The following is a 19,016-nucleotide window of genomic DNA, read 5'->3' as shown; positions in this document are numbered from 1 at the left end:
GCAGTTTCTGCAGATGTGCAACCATTTCACAAGACTTTAAAGCAAAAATCTAAACAGCCTCTGGCATCCTGCCCTAGGGCAGATAGGAAACTGAAAATGCTCCAGGAATAGGCAGAAGAGCTAGAGAGAAGGGCCTTTTCTCGGGGTAAACATATAGCAGCAATTACAAAGATCTGAAAAGTTAGAAAATATAAATGTGCAGAGGGATTCAGGCCAAGCTCCTGCTCTCAGAGCCAGGGAACCGCATGAATCTGGAGGACTTCCTCCCAGGCTCCAGGCTCCAGAAAGGAGAGGGCTAGTTGGCCAGTCTTTGCCACTCTGCAAACACCAGCCACATGGGAAAGGAAGGTGGCCACTCAGCTGGCCTCCCCTGCAGAAGGCTGGGAGGCTGGGAACTGCTCCCTGGCAGGTTGCAGCCCCGTTTCTAAAGCCGTGTGGGAAAAGCTTGGGGCGTGGAAAATTAAAGACAGAAGTCATTCTCTCCATGGAAGACAACATAAGAACAGGCAAACAAAAAAAGGAGGGTGAGAATAAGTGATTTGCTGCTATTCCTGTGAAGATCCTTTTGCTTTAGGCACCCCCATTTTAAACTATTTTCCCTTTGTTTTCTGATACTCTCTAGTTACAGGGCACGGCTCATTTTCTTGGTCAAATTGTTCTCGTTGATCAAATTACCCTCATGTTAAAAATCACTGGAGACTTTCTAGCACAAATGCTTCAATAGGATAAGGGGGTGTGGGACAGAGGGTAACACTGAGGAGAAAGGGACAGCCCTATCCACACTTGAAGTTTGCAAGAAAGATGTCCATGTGGCGTTTTTCTGAAGAAATTTCCCCCTTAAAACGTGATATTGAAAATAAAAGAGCGGTTCTGAGTAAGGATTTTCTGAAGATAAAAGACCAGATTCAGATGACAAATCTTAAATCACAAGGACTGAAGGGTCAGGCATAAAACCGCTGGAATTATCAGCGTGTGTGATCAAATTGTACATTGCTTTGGCGATGAAGATCTCAAACACTGGGGCTACAGTGTTGGATGATTTGGTTTTGTTTTTTGCTTTTGTTTTTTTAAATCATTTGTAACGCTGGCAAGCAGGATATCCTGCTGCTCTCCCCGCTGAACCGGGATGTGTCCCAGAAAGAAAGGAAGCACGGGAAGCCCCCGGAAATGTCCTGTTATCCTGAAGGCAGAATCATCACACTGACATGGGCTGCGCTCCCCCTTCCGCTCAGGGAGAGCTGCTCAGAGGAACTCTAACCACCAATTTCTTGCAAAGGAAATGGATGCACTTGCTAACGCTAACGGGCTGCCAGCCTTCCCTTCCTGCCTTTCTCTCTATAGTCTCCAACAGCTGCATGCTCGGGTCTTCACAGGGCTTGGAGAAGTGCGTCTTCGGCATTAAAAAGTGTAAGCAGGAATGAAAAGAGGACTTCCTGCCTGCCCCCCTCACTCTGTAGCTGGAGAGCGATTTGAGGTTCCTCAAGGTTCCATGGTGTAAGTGGGGTCCCACTGCTACTGAGACAGGGCAGAAGGCAGCTTGTCACCCCACAAACCTACAGCAAAATAGATTTTCACTCCTTGCCTAGTTAGATTCTTCTCAGTCTCCTACCTGTTCTATTTGATGCAGGCAGGACGGGAAAGGAGGCTAAGAAACGAAGAGGGAGGATGGATTCCCTTTCCCTCGTTCTTCTTCTATTGGCTGACATTGATAAGACTATCCTCCTAGCAAAGTAACCACAGGTATTTAACATAAACCAAAGCCCATGCTTTTCTCTTTTACAATAAAAGTGACAATCCAGATGTCCTCTACATTACAAAATGCCTTCATCTCAGTAAAATAACTGACGAGCCACATGGCTAATACCAAACTTTCACACACATTGAGATATTTCACACACATTTAAGTGAGATAAATATTCAAATATGAAAATCAGTCTATGAGTGCTTAATGTTCTCAAATTACATGGAAATGAAGAAAACACTGGACAAAACACAAAACTGATGGTGGTAGAAGGTGGAATCCGTAAGGGAGAGGGAAGTTAGGAAGAAGCTGTCAAAAAGACAGGCCGTACGTGAGCAAGCCCTACTCACAAGGCAAAGCACCCTGGGATTCAGAGACCAAACACGGTATTTTCCAGAGAGTGCTGGCGTGCTTACTGCCCAGCTGGCTCTGCCTGGCAGCCTGAGAGCATCTACCAGCTTTTCCAACTTGGCAGCGCCCCAACAAGCAGAACAATGATGACTTTTCTCTTGCTATAATAATGCTGTCTAGTTCATCAGAGATCCATTTTGCATCTTTTATTGAGTCCAGTACATGTTCTTTCCTTCAGAAGAAATTCTACTATGTTTTATATATTTTAAAAAATAACTGATCTGATCATCTACTAAAGTGAGAAATTTTTTTTTATGAGAAAGAAAAGAATTTCCCTGAGATCTCATGATTTAGCCACAGTAAAACTTAAAAAAAAACCAAAAACCCTCTGTGTATAACATGATACATACACAAGTCCAAATGTTTCTCAGGTCACTGGATCTTGGGGAAACAGCTATGGGTTTGTAATAAAGCCTCAGGTTCTGCAATTCATTCATTCATTCATTCATTCACCCACTCACTCATATTCACCTAGTATATATTTATTGAGCATTTACTATGTATTTTATGCATTGAGGATATAGCAGTTTAACAAGACAGAGAATGGCCTGACTCATAAAGCTAGTGCAAAAGTGGCCAAGAATAAACTCAGGTAAATAAGTAAACATGAAAATTCCAGGAAAAGAAAGGAAAAATGGGGTGATGTGCTGGGGAATGACCAGGATGGGGTGGTTGGCTCAGCTTCTCTGAGCTTACAACATTTGAGCTGAGGCCTGTCAGATGAGAAGAAGTCTATGAAAGTCTGGGGGTTCTACTGAGGGAATGGCCAACGCAAAGGTCCTGAGGTTAAGAACAAGTTTCCCAAATTTAAGGGAAAGAAAGAACACCAGCATGGACTAAGCACAATAATATCTCTTGTGGTTAAAGAGTAAATAAGATGATGACTGCAAAAGAACACAATAAACTACAAACCAATACCACTGAAAGGTATTATTTGGCAGGAATACCTATATCCTATAAAGAATGTCATTCCGCATCTAAAAAATATTACGGTGAGGTCTATATATTTTAGCGTTAGTTTTAGTCATCTGCCACTTCTAATAAAAAACAGCCCTTCAAAAGCCCTTTCGAACAGAGCATAGCCCTCCAATTGAAATATGGAACGACATACCTGGAATCCTATTGAGTGTCACCCAATAATGTTCATCAGGACTGAAAGTATCTTTGGACCACTGGAGCAGATCAACAGCCCGTGGGTCATGGAGGACAAAATTGGTAAATTCCCTTGATAGAGCAACATAGGCAGAGCCAAAATAAATGGTGAGATTATGAGGTGGAGGTGGTTTCAGTGCTGCTGTTCTTATCACGTAAGAGAGCTCTTTGTCCAGGTGTTCCCGGTGAACATATTTAGTCCGTCCAATTGCATGAGCTGGGGGCAGCACCCCTGGGGTAATATTTTTCCCTTTAAAGGTTTTCAAATAGTGAACAATTTCCTTGTTGGTTTTCAGAGGGAAATCTTGCCCACAGGTGTTGATCACGTACTTCCAGGGAACCTCGGAGGCCATAAGGTCTCGGAGGCAGTTCAGGTCAGCCTGGAGCCTGGAAATCCCACCATAGACAACTGGCTCCATCTTGGAAGCCAGAAAAGCGTTGGGAAAGCAGCTCAGTAATTGGTCCACTGCATCTTTAAATTCAGCTGTTGCTTTCTCATCCACGTGAACACAGTAGACATTTTGGGGCATATAAATTGCCCTGAAGAGCCTGGCAAATGTATCATAATTGTGATGGATGACCATAATATACGCCAAAGGAAATTCAGCTTCTTCTTTAGATAAAGGCGCTGTGATATAGTGGCTTTGGGTCAAGTATTCTGGGCAAGAAGATTTCTCGTATATAGTTAGTTTGCTTCTCCACAGGAAAGATGTTTTCCCTTTGATAAAGGATGTGCACACTTGAGCCAGCATCAAAGTCTCTGAGGTATTTAGCTTCTGGGGGCTTTGATTTCCCCCAAAATTGAACACATAGAACACGATCAAAATGATTACACTCAAGACAGGAATTATAAAGAGGAAACGCATCAGTGAAGGCATGCCTCAAAGATGAGCAGAATTTCAAAGACCAGGAAAACCTGTAAATGTTTTCCCAAACTTACTTTTTTCTCTGAGTTCTTATTTTGGTACATACTCCAGTAATTCCCACCTGGAAGGAGATGCTGTGAATTTATTCCGTTTCATCCCAGGACTCCAGCTTCTGGCTCTCTCCCCATGCTGATATTAGAAACTGATCTCTCCTCGCTCTCTGCCTCTCTCAAACCTCCTTTGTCTAAATCCCAGGAGTAGGTTGCTTAAGCCCAGCCTTTTCCCCCTCCCTTGCTCCCCGTTTGTAACTGCAAGCGATTTTCCTATAGGGTGCCAACACTCTCTTTCTTCCCCTGTGGATTTAGTTTCTCATAACATCTCTTCTTTAGTTCCCCGGGTTTCCCCCCCCCTCCTCTTATTGTTACTGCTCAGAGAGTTAGCACCGTGGAAGCCAGAGTTGAAATGATGCGTTCTGGCAGGCATGCCATTTCCTGCTATTCATCCAACAGGCTGCTGTACTCGCCCCTGCTGGTTGCATGGCAATGATCAACAACCTGATCTCTTATACTCTTCTAGTACAATCCACAGGATAGAGCATAGCCTCCGCCCCCAAGTATGCTGTTTCAAGGAAAAATGATTAAAGTGACAGAATTAAAAATAAAAGATAACCTCACCCATCCAGGCTCCCCTGTGACGCTTTCCAGCCCTTTCCAACTCTTTGCTAAAACAGGAGCTTCCACAAGTTCTAGTCCAGGGAATTGGAAACTGCAGGGAGTCCTGGTCCCATACTTGGAACTTAGGTGACAACCCCTTTCTTCCCACTCCCAGGATCCACCATCGTGTCCATGACAGAGTGTTGGGGTCTAATGAACAAGTTGTGAGTTCATCCCCTGACTTGGATGAGATCTTAGGGCTTCATGGGAAAGAACTTGGACCTTGGCCACAAATGATGATCAGATTAGGGGGTTTTAGGGGTATTCAGATTTCAACCACCCAGAGAACATAAGCTAATGCTCCAGAAATATTTTATACCTGCCCAATAATTCCTATCAACCACCATATGTTATTTTTCCCTATTTGTAAATATAGTAATTGTTTTGGCTAAGGAGTATCAAGCTCTTTTACTTAGAAGGTTCTTCTCATCTTTAACTTTTACTTTTCCACCAGCTATTTTTAAATGACATATAGATTAGTGCATTTTATTTCATATCTTCCTTAAAATGGCTTCCAAAGCACTAACTCAATTACTACCTTTCCAATTCCCCCCACTGTTTTTCTGAACTTAAAATCTCAGAGCTTCCATTCACAGCATTAACTTACAACTGAAACTGGGCACCCACCTCAACCCATGAAGAAATAACATCCTTTAATGCACTCTCTCTCCTTTTGAGAAGCCTTGCCTTTAATGGGAATAGGGCAGTATGCCGAATCTTTGCTTTCATCATGGGTAAGAAAATCAATGTTATCCACCCGTGACTCAAAGAACCCCCAAATTCCAACTGAATGACATGCCATTTCCTGAAAAAAAAAAAAGGTGAGCCTAATTATTAGTGTCTTCTATGGTATAGACCAAAGAGAATGGTCCAAAGTTCACGATAAAATTCAATGCCAAGTTCTTCTTTTTCCAGTAACATGTTTAAATAGGTTACTGTCTACTCTGCCTTGAAACAACAGAGGATAATTCCAATAGCTACTCTGGCAAAGCCTTTGGCTCAGAATGACCATTAAAATATTTGCAGAGTGGCAAAGGGTTAAGCAGGCAAATACATAACTAGGGCAACACATTTCAGGGAATCTGTTCATATTATGATTTCCAACTGGTCAAGAGCACAAGGGTTCAGATTTACAGAGACTTGGAAACAGACATTAATACTGTTACTAAATTGAGAAGTACAGACACTAGCCAAATTAGGAACTTTCATAATACTTCTGTATTCAATCCAGCACTTCAAATTGCATTGTTTGCATTTCAAAAACATAGCAAAGGAGAACCTCTTTGATCTCGTGGCTGACCTTAGCCTGATTCTCCCTACCCTCAAGTTCTAATATTAAGAAATTCTTAAGAAAGAACTTTTAAAAAGCCACTTATCTAATGATGAATTGGTATAGTTCTGTTTGGGGTGATGGAAATTTTGGTAATGGATGGCACTGATGGTACTACGAATGTAATCAACACCACTAAATTACATACTTGACAGTGGGTAAAATGGGAACTTTTATATTGTATATAAATTGCCAAAATAAAAAAAAAAATTTAAACTCCCTCCCTTCAAAAAAAAAAAAAGTCACTTATCATATCAGGTAGAAACTGTTACCTGTTCTCTCTCCTTCCTACTAGGCTACTAGGTCATACAGCCTGCCTATTCAGAACAAATACTGTACATTTTTTAGCTACAAGCACTGAATGGCTCAGCCCTTCCTACCGGGCCTTTTCTTTGGAGTTGAACTACAGCTAAGGACAAAGTTAACATTTCCCAGCCTGACCACTGAGCTCTGTCACTCATTTTGGAAGCATTTATTCAGGAACTAGACAATTAATCTGGCTAGACATGTTTACTCTCCCCTGGGGCCATCTCCAAGGCTTTGCCTCTGTCCCATTGAGAAGTCTTCATTTTGTGTGCATTATTTAAGAATTTTGTCAATGATGGAGCTGTGCAGACAAAGCTCACTAATGAAGAGGGTGTATCTTTTATTTGAAATGGCACATGTCTTGGATTTTCAATGATGTTTTGGAATCTCAATCTCAAAAATACTCACAGGGGAGAAAGACTTTCCTTCTACACATGCTCAGCACCCCTCGGTTTTCCTGAGAGGGAGCGAGGGAGCACTTAGCTGACTCTGCAAGACCTAAAGTGAAGCTTGTTGAAGGGAGCTGAGCAAAACTGCAAGTTTGCTGCTTGCCAGGTAAGTCAAACTAGAGAGGGAGGCAGCTGGTGGTAAAACACCTTGACTGTTACTGTGCAAAAAAACACTTGGACTTGATTTTATTGGCAAAGGACCACCACCAAAAGTCTTGAGGTAAAAAGCTCTCCCAGGCAATGCAAGCCAACTAGAGGAGGAACAAAAATCTTGGTCAGATAGTATATGTCAGTCCCTAAACGCATACAACACTCTTTAGTAGTAATGACAAAAAAATTTAAATAAAGCATTTGAACTATAAGGTAAAGACATGAACTATGTTTTCATTAACAATGTTTCCTATAAATAACTCCAAGGCTCCAAATGAGGGTTTAGTTCTGTAGATATATACAATTATCATTTAATTTCTTCTTTTAAAAAAAAAAGAAAGAAATATAGAAGGAGAAGGATTTAAAGCTCCAAGGTCACTGAAGAATTAATGGTGGGAAGTGGACTTGGCCCAGTGGTTAGGGCGTCCGTCTACCACATGGGAGGTCCGCGGTTCAAACCCCGGGCCCCCTTGACCAGTGTGCAGCTGGCCCACACGCAGTGCTGATGCGTGCAAGGAGTGCCGTGCCATGCAGGGTGTCCCCGCATAGGGCAGCCCCAAGCGCAAGGAGTGCGCCCCATAAGGAGAGCCGCCCAGCACAAAGGAGGGTGCAGCCTGCCCAGGAATGGTGCCGCACACACAGAGAGCTGACACAACAAGATGAAGCAACAAAAAGAAACACAGATTCCCATGCCACTGACAACAACAGAAGCGGACAAAGAACATGCAGCAAAATGGAAACAGAGAGCAAACAACCAGGACGGGGGGAGAGGGGGAGAAGGGGAGATAGATAAATAAAAAAAATAAATCTTTAAAAAAAAAAAGAATTAATGGTAGGGAAGTGGAAGTGGCTCAAGTGATTGGGTTCCCATCTACCATATAGGAGATCCAGGGTTCAATTCCTGGGGCCTCCTGGTGGAGGCAAGCTGGCCCCCATGGTGATCTGGCCTGAGCAGAGAGCTGGCCCATGCAGGAGTGCTGGCCCACACAGGAGTTCTGGCCCGAGCGGAGAGGCAGTGCAGCAAGAGATGCAACAAAAAGAGACACAGAGGAGAGACAATAAGAGACATAGCAGACCAGGGAACTGAGGTGATGCAAGAGATTGAGCACCTCTCTCCTGCTCCAGAATGTCCCAGGATCGGTTCCTGGTGCCGCCTAAAGAGAAGACAAGCAGATGCAGAAGAATACACAGCAAATGGACAGAGAGAGCAGACAATGAAGGGGGAGGGGGAAAGAAAGAAATCTTTGAAAAAAAAAAGAATTAACGGTACGGGAATTAGTAGAAAGTTTAGACTTATTTTTCCATTCCCTCAATCCATAGTACCTTGTTATATAGAAGTATGTACATTACTTTATAATTACCTGATTATATGTGTGTTAAATGAATCAATGAATGGCCTCCACATCTCCCATGATTCCTTGTGCCCGTGAGCAAATGCGTTTAACTAGAACTGGGAACACAGCAACTGCCACTTTTTAAATTTGACAAACAAAAATTCTGACCAGATTGATTGCCCAGACAGATTAAATGACATTAAACACACACAAAAATTCTAATCGTATTTCTGAGGAAACCACACAAAAAGTGTTTTCTCTTGTTTGCCAGGAAAGGGTTGCCCATCAACTTTGACAGTGCAACTAACAGGGCATGGTATAAAAACTCAGGTTTGATAGTCATTCCTTGATCTTTTACTACATGATTTTATGCTCCCTCCTGCCTCATCTTTAAAAAAAAAGATTTTCTCTGGCCCCTTCTAGCTAAAGCAGGCTACATTTCAGTATGTGGAAGATGGTCCACTAGGCACAGTGGCAGAATCCAAGAAGTGTGGGGTGGGGGTGGGATATGGTCCCTGCCCTAAAGGAGACTGTATATCAGCTGAAATGATAGCTGCCAAAACAAAAAGGGCTAAGATCAATTCCACACAAGGGGAAACATACTAAATACGGAGCTCAGGGGAGGAAAAGACTCTGCAGCTGGGACAGTTAAAATGACTGTCAGATGATTTGTTTTATTTCTATTATTTTTAAATAAATTTTATCTTTAAGAAATATTTATTTAAAAAATTTTTAAAGAGGTCCTGGGAATTGAACCCGGGACCTTGTACATGGAAAGCAGACATTCAGTCACTGAGCCACACCTGACCCTTTTGTTGTAGATACTCTGAGAGTAGGAAGAAGGCATTCCAGTTGGAGAAATTATAAGAAAGAGCAGAGTACAAAAATGAGAGAGCTCAATATGGAGAGTTGTATATCTAGAACTTTTGTGTTTGGGCAGACAAAGTCTTTCAAATCAGTAAACTACAATCTCAAAGCACCGGTCATAGTTAGAACATGAGCATCAGGAGAGCAAGGACTTTGCCTCTATTTACCTCCTGCATTCCAAGCATCTGGAAGATGGCCTGGCACACATTGCTTGTTCAGCATTTACTGAATAGTTGCAGAATCATATGGGCATTTGGAAAGCACAATTTTCAACCAGGAAAGGAGAAAGCATTGAAACCCATGTTTGGTTAATGTTTTAATTTTTATTCTAGAACAGTCGAGGCTAGGAGAGACCTCCATGATTTCTTCTTTTAATCCGACACCTATTTATCTGGTGTCTGTCCTAGTAGTACAGTCTTGCTGTACCAGTGTAGGGCTATTTTTTTTCTCTTCTGGCCTAGCATAAGCCTATACAGAGACCTAACTATAAAAGCCATACATCAGCACTGCCTCTGCACACACTTCCTCATTCATCTTTCCCGTTTAATTGCATAAACGAATGCAAAGTTCATTATATTTTCATAATTGTTCTGGGACTTGTTTTTTCCATTCCCAATTAGCTGCTATCCTTTAATTAGAAAGGAACTTGAGGGGACACAGGTTTGAACAGAAACATTACATTTGCAAAGTAAAATATTAGCAAAGCTGAAGCAGCTTTGAGAGGCTAAGCTATGCTGTCAGATAAGGCTAGGTAAATGAGATGACAGTCTATCAATTCTTAGGCTTGCTGGTGACTTTTCTTTGGGAAGGCATTTTTGTGTGGTTTGCTTTGCTATTGAAACAGGTCAAATGATCAGGGATTCATTCTTAGTTATACAACATAGGGATCTGTATAAAATCCCTTAAACTAAGAGCAATTCAAGAGGAAATTAGAAGATGGTGGCAATCCAGTTCACTTTGGACAGCCAATTAAATTATTCTCTTCTATGCGGCCAGATGACATATAAATGGAGCCCTTTTTGATTTTCAATGGTGATGATCATGAAGATAAAGAAAAGGAGGAAGAAGACATATCTAAAGCACACCTTTAACTAAAACAACAATTCTCCCATAACTAAGGAACCTTCCAATGGAGTTCACTGGGGAAAATCCACCTTCTCCTGGGACCCAATCATTTTACTTTCTGTACCATTCATCTAATTAGCAACAGGAGTTGTTGTCTAGATCACAGAACCCAAAGCATTACTTCAAACTCTCATGTCAGAAGGAGAAACCTTTAGTATGTAGAATTTTAAAGACCCAGGGGACTAATCCAGAAGTTGGACATGTTACACCATGTCATTCTGGCATGAGCTATAGTGAGCTGCACCTGATTTTGGTGCACCAAAAGATATCATGGAAACTTCTTGGATGCTGAATGATGTTAGGCAAATGCTTGTAGAAGACAGAACACAAAGCGTTCAAATATGCAAATGTTAAAGCACATGTTCACATATGCAAATGTTAAAGATAGCAATCTTCTGGCAGCATACATTTAGCAATTAGGAATACAAAGAACCTGAAATTTGGGGACTTAGAAAATGAAAAAACAAGTTGTTTAAAAATAAGTCACAGGTGGGGAGTAGGTATAGCTCAGTGGTTGAGTGCCTGCTTCCCATGTACAAGATCCCAGGCTCAATCCCTGGTACCTCAAAAAAAATAAAATAAAATAATCACAGCCAATTAACATTTCATGAAGGAATTTACCTCTGAATTAACATGTGGAAGTTAATTGCTTAATCTGGAGAGAATAACAGTCTCTACGAGAATATTGGTTTCTACAAGTATTCAGTCAAAGCGGGTGTGTCTATAGCTTGGGGATAAGGATGGTCTGGATCTTAGGTCAGTCCAGTTTTTGGTTTAACATGAAGTCCCTGAAGGGGGTGCTAGAATAACGGTTGTAGAGCTCCTATTTCCAGAGATTATCATTCAGTAGGTCTGGGGTGGTGCTCAATCATCTGCAGTTCTAACAAGTTTCCAGAAAATGCTGCTGCTGCTGGTCCAGGAATCAAAAACTTTGAGAACCAATGAAGTAGATACCCAAATCCCCATGGTCTCACTTGATCTGCTTTCCTATAAATAAGCAATATAGTATAAATTAAAACAATGTTTCAGGAAACACTGCACAATTTGGAAGCATTTAATAAAAATGAACTCAGACATGGATATCCATTCCCTAGAGCAACCAGTATTGACTGTAGAAAGCTAATCGGTGGTCCTGGGAAGAAGGGAAGAAGATGGATACATAGAAATACATTGGTGCTGTTATTTAAACGAGATCAACCCTGGAATCCAGTCCTCTTGACCCATGCGCAGTCTCTAATTTACTGTACACACCTACCAAGCCTGTGCACAATCCCAGTCTTTTAAAAAATATGAAACAGGGTCATTTAACAAATACTGATGTACTGAATCTCCAGTGTGTGCTACAACCCCCACAACCTGATTTAAAGGAGAGTGGAGGGGAGGAGTAAACAAAACAAAACAAAACAAAACAGGGAAGCGGACTTGGCCCAATGGATAGGGCGTCCATCTACCACATGGGAGGTCCACGGTTCAAACCCTGGGCCTCCTTGACCCGTGTGGAGCTGGTCCATGCGCAGTGCTGATGTGCGCAAGGAATGCTGTGCCACGCAGGGGTGTCCCTGCATAGGGGAGCTCCACGTGCAAGGAGTGCACCCCGTAAGGAGAGCCGCCCAGCGCGAAAGAAAGTGCAGCCTTCCCAGGAATGGTACCGCACACACAGAGAGGTGATACAACAAGATGATGCAACAAAACGAGACACAGATTCCCGTGCCGCTGACAACAACAGAAGCGGACAAAGAAGAACATGCAGCAAATAGACACAGAGAACAGACAACTGGGGGGGGGGGGGAAGGGGAGAGAAATAAATAAATAAATGGATAAATGTTAAAAAAAAATTTGTCCAGATATTGCTAAATGTTCCCTTGGGGGCAAAACTTTCCCACCTACCTTATATGCATCCCCTCCCCTGTTAAGAACTACTCCTATAAAACAATGAGAATGAACAAAATACAGCGGCATGCCACAAAAAAGAGGGCTTTCACAAACATGAAGTTGAATAAAGTTAAGCCAGACATGAAAAAAATATGCGCATTGATTATTTCCCCTTACTTAAAGCACTAAAGCAGGTAAAAGTCACCTAGGGCTGTGAGACATCAGGGTAGTGGCTGAGATGCTGGTCACATTCTGTTTCTTGATGCTGATCACGTGGGTATGTTTCAGTTTAAGTTTACCAGGCTGAACACTAATGAGAGCTGCAACTTTCTATGTTATACAATACTTTGCCAATGGAAGGAAGGGAGGGAGGCAAGAAAGGAGAGGAGAGAGAAGGAGACAGGGCCAGAGACAAGTCATGGTCCTTCTCCCAGTGTGGCAGTTTGAGATTATTTTATGAATCCCAAAGAGTAAAAGCCTATGCTTATAAATTAATCTATCCCTCTGGGTGTGACACCCTTTGATTGCATTAAATTCAGTTGAGGGGACTTTGATTAGACTACCTGTTAAGACTGCTGTAGGACATTTTATTGTTAGGTCTGAAATAAACAGCCACATAGACGGACACAGGGAAGAGAGCGCTCTGTCACTTTCGATCCTGCCATGATCAGAAAGGAGAGGCTTAAACAACTGAGACCCTGGGGAGAAAGAAGCCATTTGCCTGATAGATTACAGCTGAACTTGGGGAGAGACTGGAACAATTGAGACTGATGTAGGAGGTGCAGGAGGAAACAAGCTCTGTTGTAGAAAAAAGAAGACTACAGAATTGTTTAAGCACAAAGCCAGGAGAGACTGTGCCCACAGAGCAGCTCAAGAGCAAAGGGTGAGCCCAGAGTGGAAGGCGGCCATCTTGCTTCACCACATGGCAACACACCAGGATCAACGGTGGCTGATTTTGGTGAGAAAGCATCTCTGGTGGTGTCTCGGTTTGGGCTGTTTGTGACCTTGCAACTGTAAGTTTTTACCAAAATATCCTTTATAAAAGCCAACAGATTTCTGGTACTTTGCATTGGGAGCCCTTTGGCAAACTAAAACACCAGCAAAACTATTCAAGGAGAGTTGGGATCAGGAGTTTCTCTTGAATAAATATTTATGGATATCCCTTATGGTCCCATACTCTGCAGTACCACATAGCAGAGCCCATATCACATCTTCCTTAAACAGACTCTAACTGCTCAGGGTGCTTCCACTCTGGTTCCTCTCACTCGGCCCCTTCAGCTTTGGCCCCACATCTCTCCTTCCTGCCAGTGAACAGCATTCCAGGAAAGAAGGATCCATGAGAAAACAGGAGGTTAAAACTTCCTGTTCAGGGAAGCGGATGTGGCTCAACTGATAGAGTATCCGCCTACCATATGGGAGGTCCAGGGTTCAAACCCAGGGCCTCCTGGCCCATGTGGTGAGCTGGCCCATGTGCAGCGCTGCCATGAGCAAGGAGTACCATGCCCGTGTAGGGGAGCCCCATGCACAAGGAGTGCACCCCGTATCGAGCTACCCCACGTGAAAAAAAGCAGCAGACCACCCAGGAGTAGTGCTGCATACACGGAGAGCTGATGCAGCAAGATGATGCAACAAAAAGAGACACAGATTCCCAGTGCCACCAAGAATGCAAGTGGACACAGAACACACAGCAAATGGACATAGAGAACAGACAATGGGGGGAAAGGGGAGAGAAATAAAATAAAATCTTTAAAAAAAAAACCCCACAAACTTCCTGTTCAAACTCGTCAAAAACCTGCTCTAATGATCATCTCAGAACTACAATCTAGGTACCTGCAATCTAGAACATACAAGGATGGATGAGTGGGGAGCACCAACTACTGATAAGCAGAACCTACCATTTTAACAGAGAAACAAAAAGCACGAAGGAGGATGCTGGTAGCTGGGGCTGGAATCATCTCCACTTGTCTGATGAGGGAACTGGTTTTTGGGGACTGAATCATGCCCCCACAAAAGAAATGCTCAAATTTTAATCCACACTCCTGTGGGTGTGCACCCCTTCGTAAATAGGACCTTTGAAGATGCTTTTATTAAGGTGTGGAACCCATTTGTGAAGAGGATCTTCAAAGATTCTATTTAAATGAATGGAGGAGGGGATTTAATCCATATAACTGGAGTCCTAATAAGGCAAAAGGAAATTTGGACACAGTCAGCCACAAGAATCCAAGGAGAGAGAGCACACGAGATGGAGGCAGAGAAGCTGAGGAACCCTGAGTATTGCAGCAAGCCAGCACGAAAATGCCATGGACTCCAGAAAAAATCATGGCTGTTGAGATCTTGATTTTGGACGTCCAGACTCCAAACGATGATATAATAAATTGCTGTTGTTGAAGCCAACCCTTGGTGTGCTATCTGTTGTAGCAGCTCTGGCAAACTAAGACAGTGGTCCTGGCTCAAGGTCTTTCTGCTCAGAGGGAACAGCTTCAGTACAGAGTCCTTGCTGTCGGCACTGTGCCATCTTGTGCTCTTTCCGGCAGGCCCTGGAATGTTTTGGAGTCGGTGCCCAGATCTGTTTCAAGGTGAAATGATAAGAAATAAGGAGAGCTGTGTTCACTTTCAGTAAGACACACATGTTCCTCCTTCCAGTGCTCCTTTTTGTTCTCTTTAATTTTATCCATCAACAAACATTTATTGAGAATGTACCTAGGCCTGAAGCACTATGATCTTTCTTTTCCTTTTTCCCCAACTCCTTTTCCTTATTGCTCGGAAAACCATTCCCAGACAAATCTTTTCCTTATTGCTCCTATTATGATTGACTTCCAAACCCTTCTCCCGGGCCCCTCTTCAGATTATCACATTTCTGCAAGTTCTGACCAGTCACAAGCAGGAGGGGCGATCCAGGACATACTGGTTCCAGGCTGAACTGCATTCCCAAGGCCTGCACACAAACTAATAATTAACGAGGCACCTGCAAATATCTCAAGGGATGAAGTACCCATGGGCTGTCATGACCTTGTTGCAGAGAATAATTCACCAAGGTCAAAGTCGTTCTTCCTCTGCACCAACTTTGTGCAAAACCAGGTATTCAGATTTCGTCCTCAATCTTCCTAGATGCCTAACCCTTCACAGTCTTCAGAATACCTGCTTTCTGACCAATTTTGCTAAGTTCTAATTTTTTTTTTAAAGATTTATTTTTTTATTTATTTCTCTCCCCTTCCCCCCCCCCCCACCCCGGTTGTCTGTTCTCTGTGTCTATTTGCTGTGTCTTCTTCTTTGTCTGCTTCTGTTGTTGTCAGCGGCACGGGAATCTGTGTTTCTTTTTTTGTTGTGTCATCTTGTTGTGTCAGCTCTCCATGTGTGCTGCACCATTCCTGGGCAGGTTGAACTTTCTTTTTGCGCTGGGCGGCTCTCCTTATGGGGCACACTCCTTGAGCGTGGGGTTTCCCCTACATGGGGACACCCCTGCGTGGCAGGGCACTCCTTGCACGCATCAGCACTGCACATGGGCCAGCTCCACACAGGTCAAAGAGGCCCAGGGTTTGAACCACAGACCTCCCATGTGGTAGACAGACGCCCTAACCACTGGGCCAAGTCCGCCGCCCCTAAATTTTTTATTTTTACCTTTCCTTTCTTATGAAATTTAGGTGTGAGGTGACCCAGAACACTGGAGAATATACTCTAGTACTGTGGTTGAACTAGATGACAAGACGATTGACAGGAATTTAATATGCTATTAAAAGAATCCAACAGAAGGAGTTACCAGTTATACTGAGACAACATACGACCAGAAAAGTTGAATAACTGTGTTGAAGAGTTTTCATTTTGCCTTTTAGATTTCTGTTATATTCAACGAGGCTGCTGAAAGCAATATACCAGAAATGAGTTGGCTTTCACAATGGAGACTTGTTAGTTTACAAGCTTACAGTTCTGAGGACATGGGAGTGTGCAAATCAAGGCATCATCAGGTGATGCTTTCTTCCCAAAGACCATCTGCTGGTGATTCTGAACTCCTCTGTCACATGGCAAGACACATGGTGGTTTGCTGCTGGTTTCTCCCTTCTCTTTCAGGTTTTGTTGTTTTCAGGTTCTAGATTCCATGGCTTTCTTTAGCTTTCTCTCTCTCTCTCTCCATCCCGTTTATAGGACTCCAGTAAAAGGAGTCATGCCCTAGCTGAAGTAACCTAAACAAAAGATCCTACCTACAATACGTTTACACCCAAAGGAATGGATTGGCTTTAAGGACCTGATTTTCTGGGTCTATCCAGCTTCAAACCATCACAGTCTCCTTCCCTTTCATGTCCATCGTGTAAGTAGACTGACCTTCTGGTTGGCTCAGGCTCTGGTTAGGTTTGCCAATGAAGTGGGAAGGGAGGGATCAGGTTATTTACCCCCAGCTTCTTTCTTGCTAGTCACAGCAGGAAAACTGTGTCCTTGGATCACAGTTCAAAAGTCACAGTTCCTTGAACACAGTACTTTTTCTAGCCATTCTCTGCTTCAGGCCTATGAATGGTATCAGTTCCTCTATTACTTGTTCTGGGTATTACAATATCACTGATAGTTTCCCTCCACTCTGCCCACACATTTAAAAATAGTCCTACTCTTAAACCCTTAATTTAATGTGCCATCTCTTTCCTCCTGGGACCTGGGACCAACACCAAAATTAAAATGAAACTGATAGAACACTTGCAATGTGCCAGGTACTTGGTCAATATTTTAAGGAAATTATCATTTAATGCTCACAAGGACCCTGTGATGTAGGCACAATTGTTAGCCTCATTTTATAGATGAGCAAATAAGACATAAAGAAGTCCACTCCATTGCTCAAGATAGTGAAGTTGGTAGCACTGGAGCTGGACTTTTAGACTGCAAAGACCATAGCTTAACTGCCTCCCAAAGCAAATAGATTTTTCAAGTTATCAAAATTCATGAAGAGCTCCTTCTCCTTGCCCAGGGACGATGGCCATAGCTGGTGGGAGATGGATTCAATATGTCTTGGGGCTGGGACTTTGGCCAGGCACTTCTGGAAAGACTGGTTACAAAGAGTGGGAATGAGAAAATGAGAGAAGATAATGAGGATAAAGGGAGCTAGGTTTCCCACTGATGGAGAAGGAAGTTACAAACATGGAAAAAATAAACCTCGTGTTGTTGGACTGGAATTGGAGATATCAGTGAACCTGTGATGTTTAATATATATATTTTTAAATGGAAATATAATAAAAGTGTATGTGCATGTGAATGTGTGTATATGAGAGAGCTTGTGAATTTGTGTGTTTGAGAGTGCGTGTGTGACTGCAAGCATGTGTCATTTGTAGACCTATGTGCACCATGCATATATTTTTTCCTAGACCCCTGAAAGGGTCTAGAAGTATGTAATAACACTCTTTCAGCAATGAGCATTTCTAGTGGCCAGATCTTGGTTTCTAAATACCATTCTTTACTTATCGGAACCAGGGCTTTTTGGAGAAAATGGCTAACTCCAAGATTGGAGCTGGTTAAGTACCAGATCAGTTTGGGACATGTACTATGCCAGAGAGTAAGGAAGTACTCAAAGAACAATGGGGACATGTTGAAAGGACACAGGTGTTAACCTGAAGGGGCTCTCACATCAAGACTGGGACAATTTGTACAGCGAAATAAGAAATAGTAATAGATTCTAACACATTGAGTAAAATATGAATCTAATCCATAGGGATATAAATAAACAAGCAAATGGGGAGAAGGGAAAGTTCGATTTCATAGTCAAACATCAACTAATAAATGTAGAGGAAGGACGGAATTAGAAAAATCATGATTTGGCAACCATCACGGTAATAACTGCCTGAGCCAGGCAAGAATCATCGATGGACAGTGTTTTAGTTTGCTAGGCTGCTAGAATGCAATATACCAGAAATGGGTGGCTCTTACAATGGGGATTTAAAAGCTTACAGTTTCAAGGTGGAGGAAAATGTCCAAAATCAAGCCTTCATCAGGCGATGCTTTTTTCCCCTAAAGACTGGCTACTGGGGATCCTGGAATCCTCTCACATGGCAAGACACATGAAGGCATCTGTGGTGGCTCTACTTCCTCTTCCAGGCTTCCTTGTCTTCAGCTTCCTGCTTCATGGCTTTCTTTTGCCTTCTTTGTTCCATTTATTTCAGTTTCTGCCTTCCAGTACTTTCTCTCTCAGCTTCTAGGGGTTTCTCTCTGAGCTCCTGTGTGTTCCTCCAGCCCCCCCTTTCCATATTCATCCATTCATAAAGGATTCCAGTAAGAGGATTAAGACCCTCCCTGGGTCATGCCTTACTGAAGGAATCTAATCAAACAGTCCCACCTACAACAGGTTCCCATCCTCAGGAATGGACCAGTTTCAAGAACATGATTTTCTGGGGTCTATACAAGTATCAACCTATCCCAGGGGGTAAAACTGGGGAGCGAAGAACCAGATATCTAAAGGATCTCAAAGTGTCTTCCCACAAAAATATTTATTAATTTCTTAACCATAAATGTAAAATTAATTAATTTTACAGCGGAGAGATTTCACAGGCACCATCTTCACCAACTAGTAAAAGTTAACATCATCACTATCAGGGCAAATTGACAGCGTGTGCCTTCACATTGCGACTTCTGTAGCATCTCTACCTGAAAGGAAGAACCTGAATCTAATTACAAGGAAGACGATGGGCACTCTCCAAAAGGGACAACAAGACTGCAAGAGAGAAAGACT

At 42.7% G+C, this 19,016-nt stretch overlaps 1 protein-coding gene across 8 annotated transcripts in view; it reads right to left on the bottom strand.

Moving 5' to 3' along the window:
• GCNT2 (glucosaminyl (N-acetyl) transferase 2 (I blood group)) overlaps positions 1–19,016 on the bottom strand; it is a 252,516-nt gene that overhangs the window by 120,290 nt on the left and 113,210 nt on the right. Inside the window, exon 1 of one of the 8 annotated variants that reach the window (XM_071210966.1) lies at positions 3,264–4,868. The exons of 5 other annotated variants lie outside the window; for them this stretch is intronic. In XM_071210966.1, coding sequence (XP_071067067.1) covers positions 3,264–4,182 — 919 coding nt within the window. In that variant the 5' untranslated portion in view covers positions 4,183–4,868. Of the gene's footprint in view, positions 1–3,263; positions 4,869–14,118; positions 14,883–19,016 lie in introns of those variants that run through there. 2 more of the 8 variants (XM_058285215.2, XM_058285216.2) reach the window with 2 other exon arrangements.

The sequence above is a fragment of the Dasypus novemcinctus genome, chromosome 22 (genome assembly GCF_030445035.2).
Source record: "Dasypus novemcinctus isolate mDasNov1 chromosome 22, mDasNov1.1.hap2, whole genome shotgun sequence".
NCBI classification, from domain to species: domain Eukaryota; kingdom Metazoa; phylum Chordata; class Mammalia; order Cingulata; family Dasypodidae; genus Dasypus; species Dasypus novemcinctus.
This window is presented reverse-complemented; position numbering and strand designations above follow the sequence as displayed.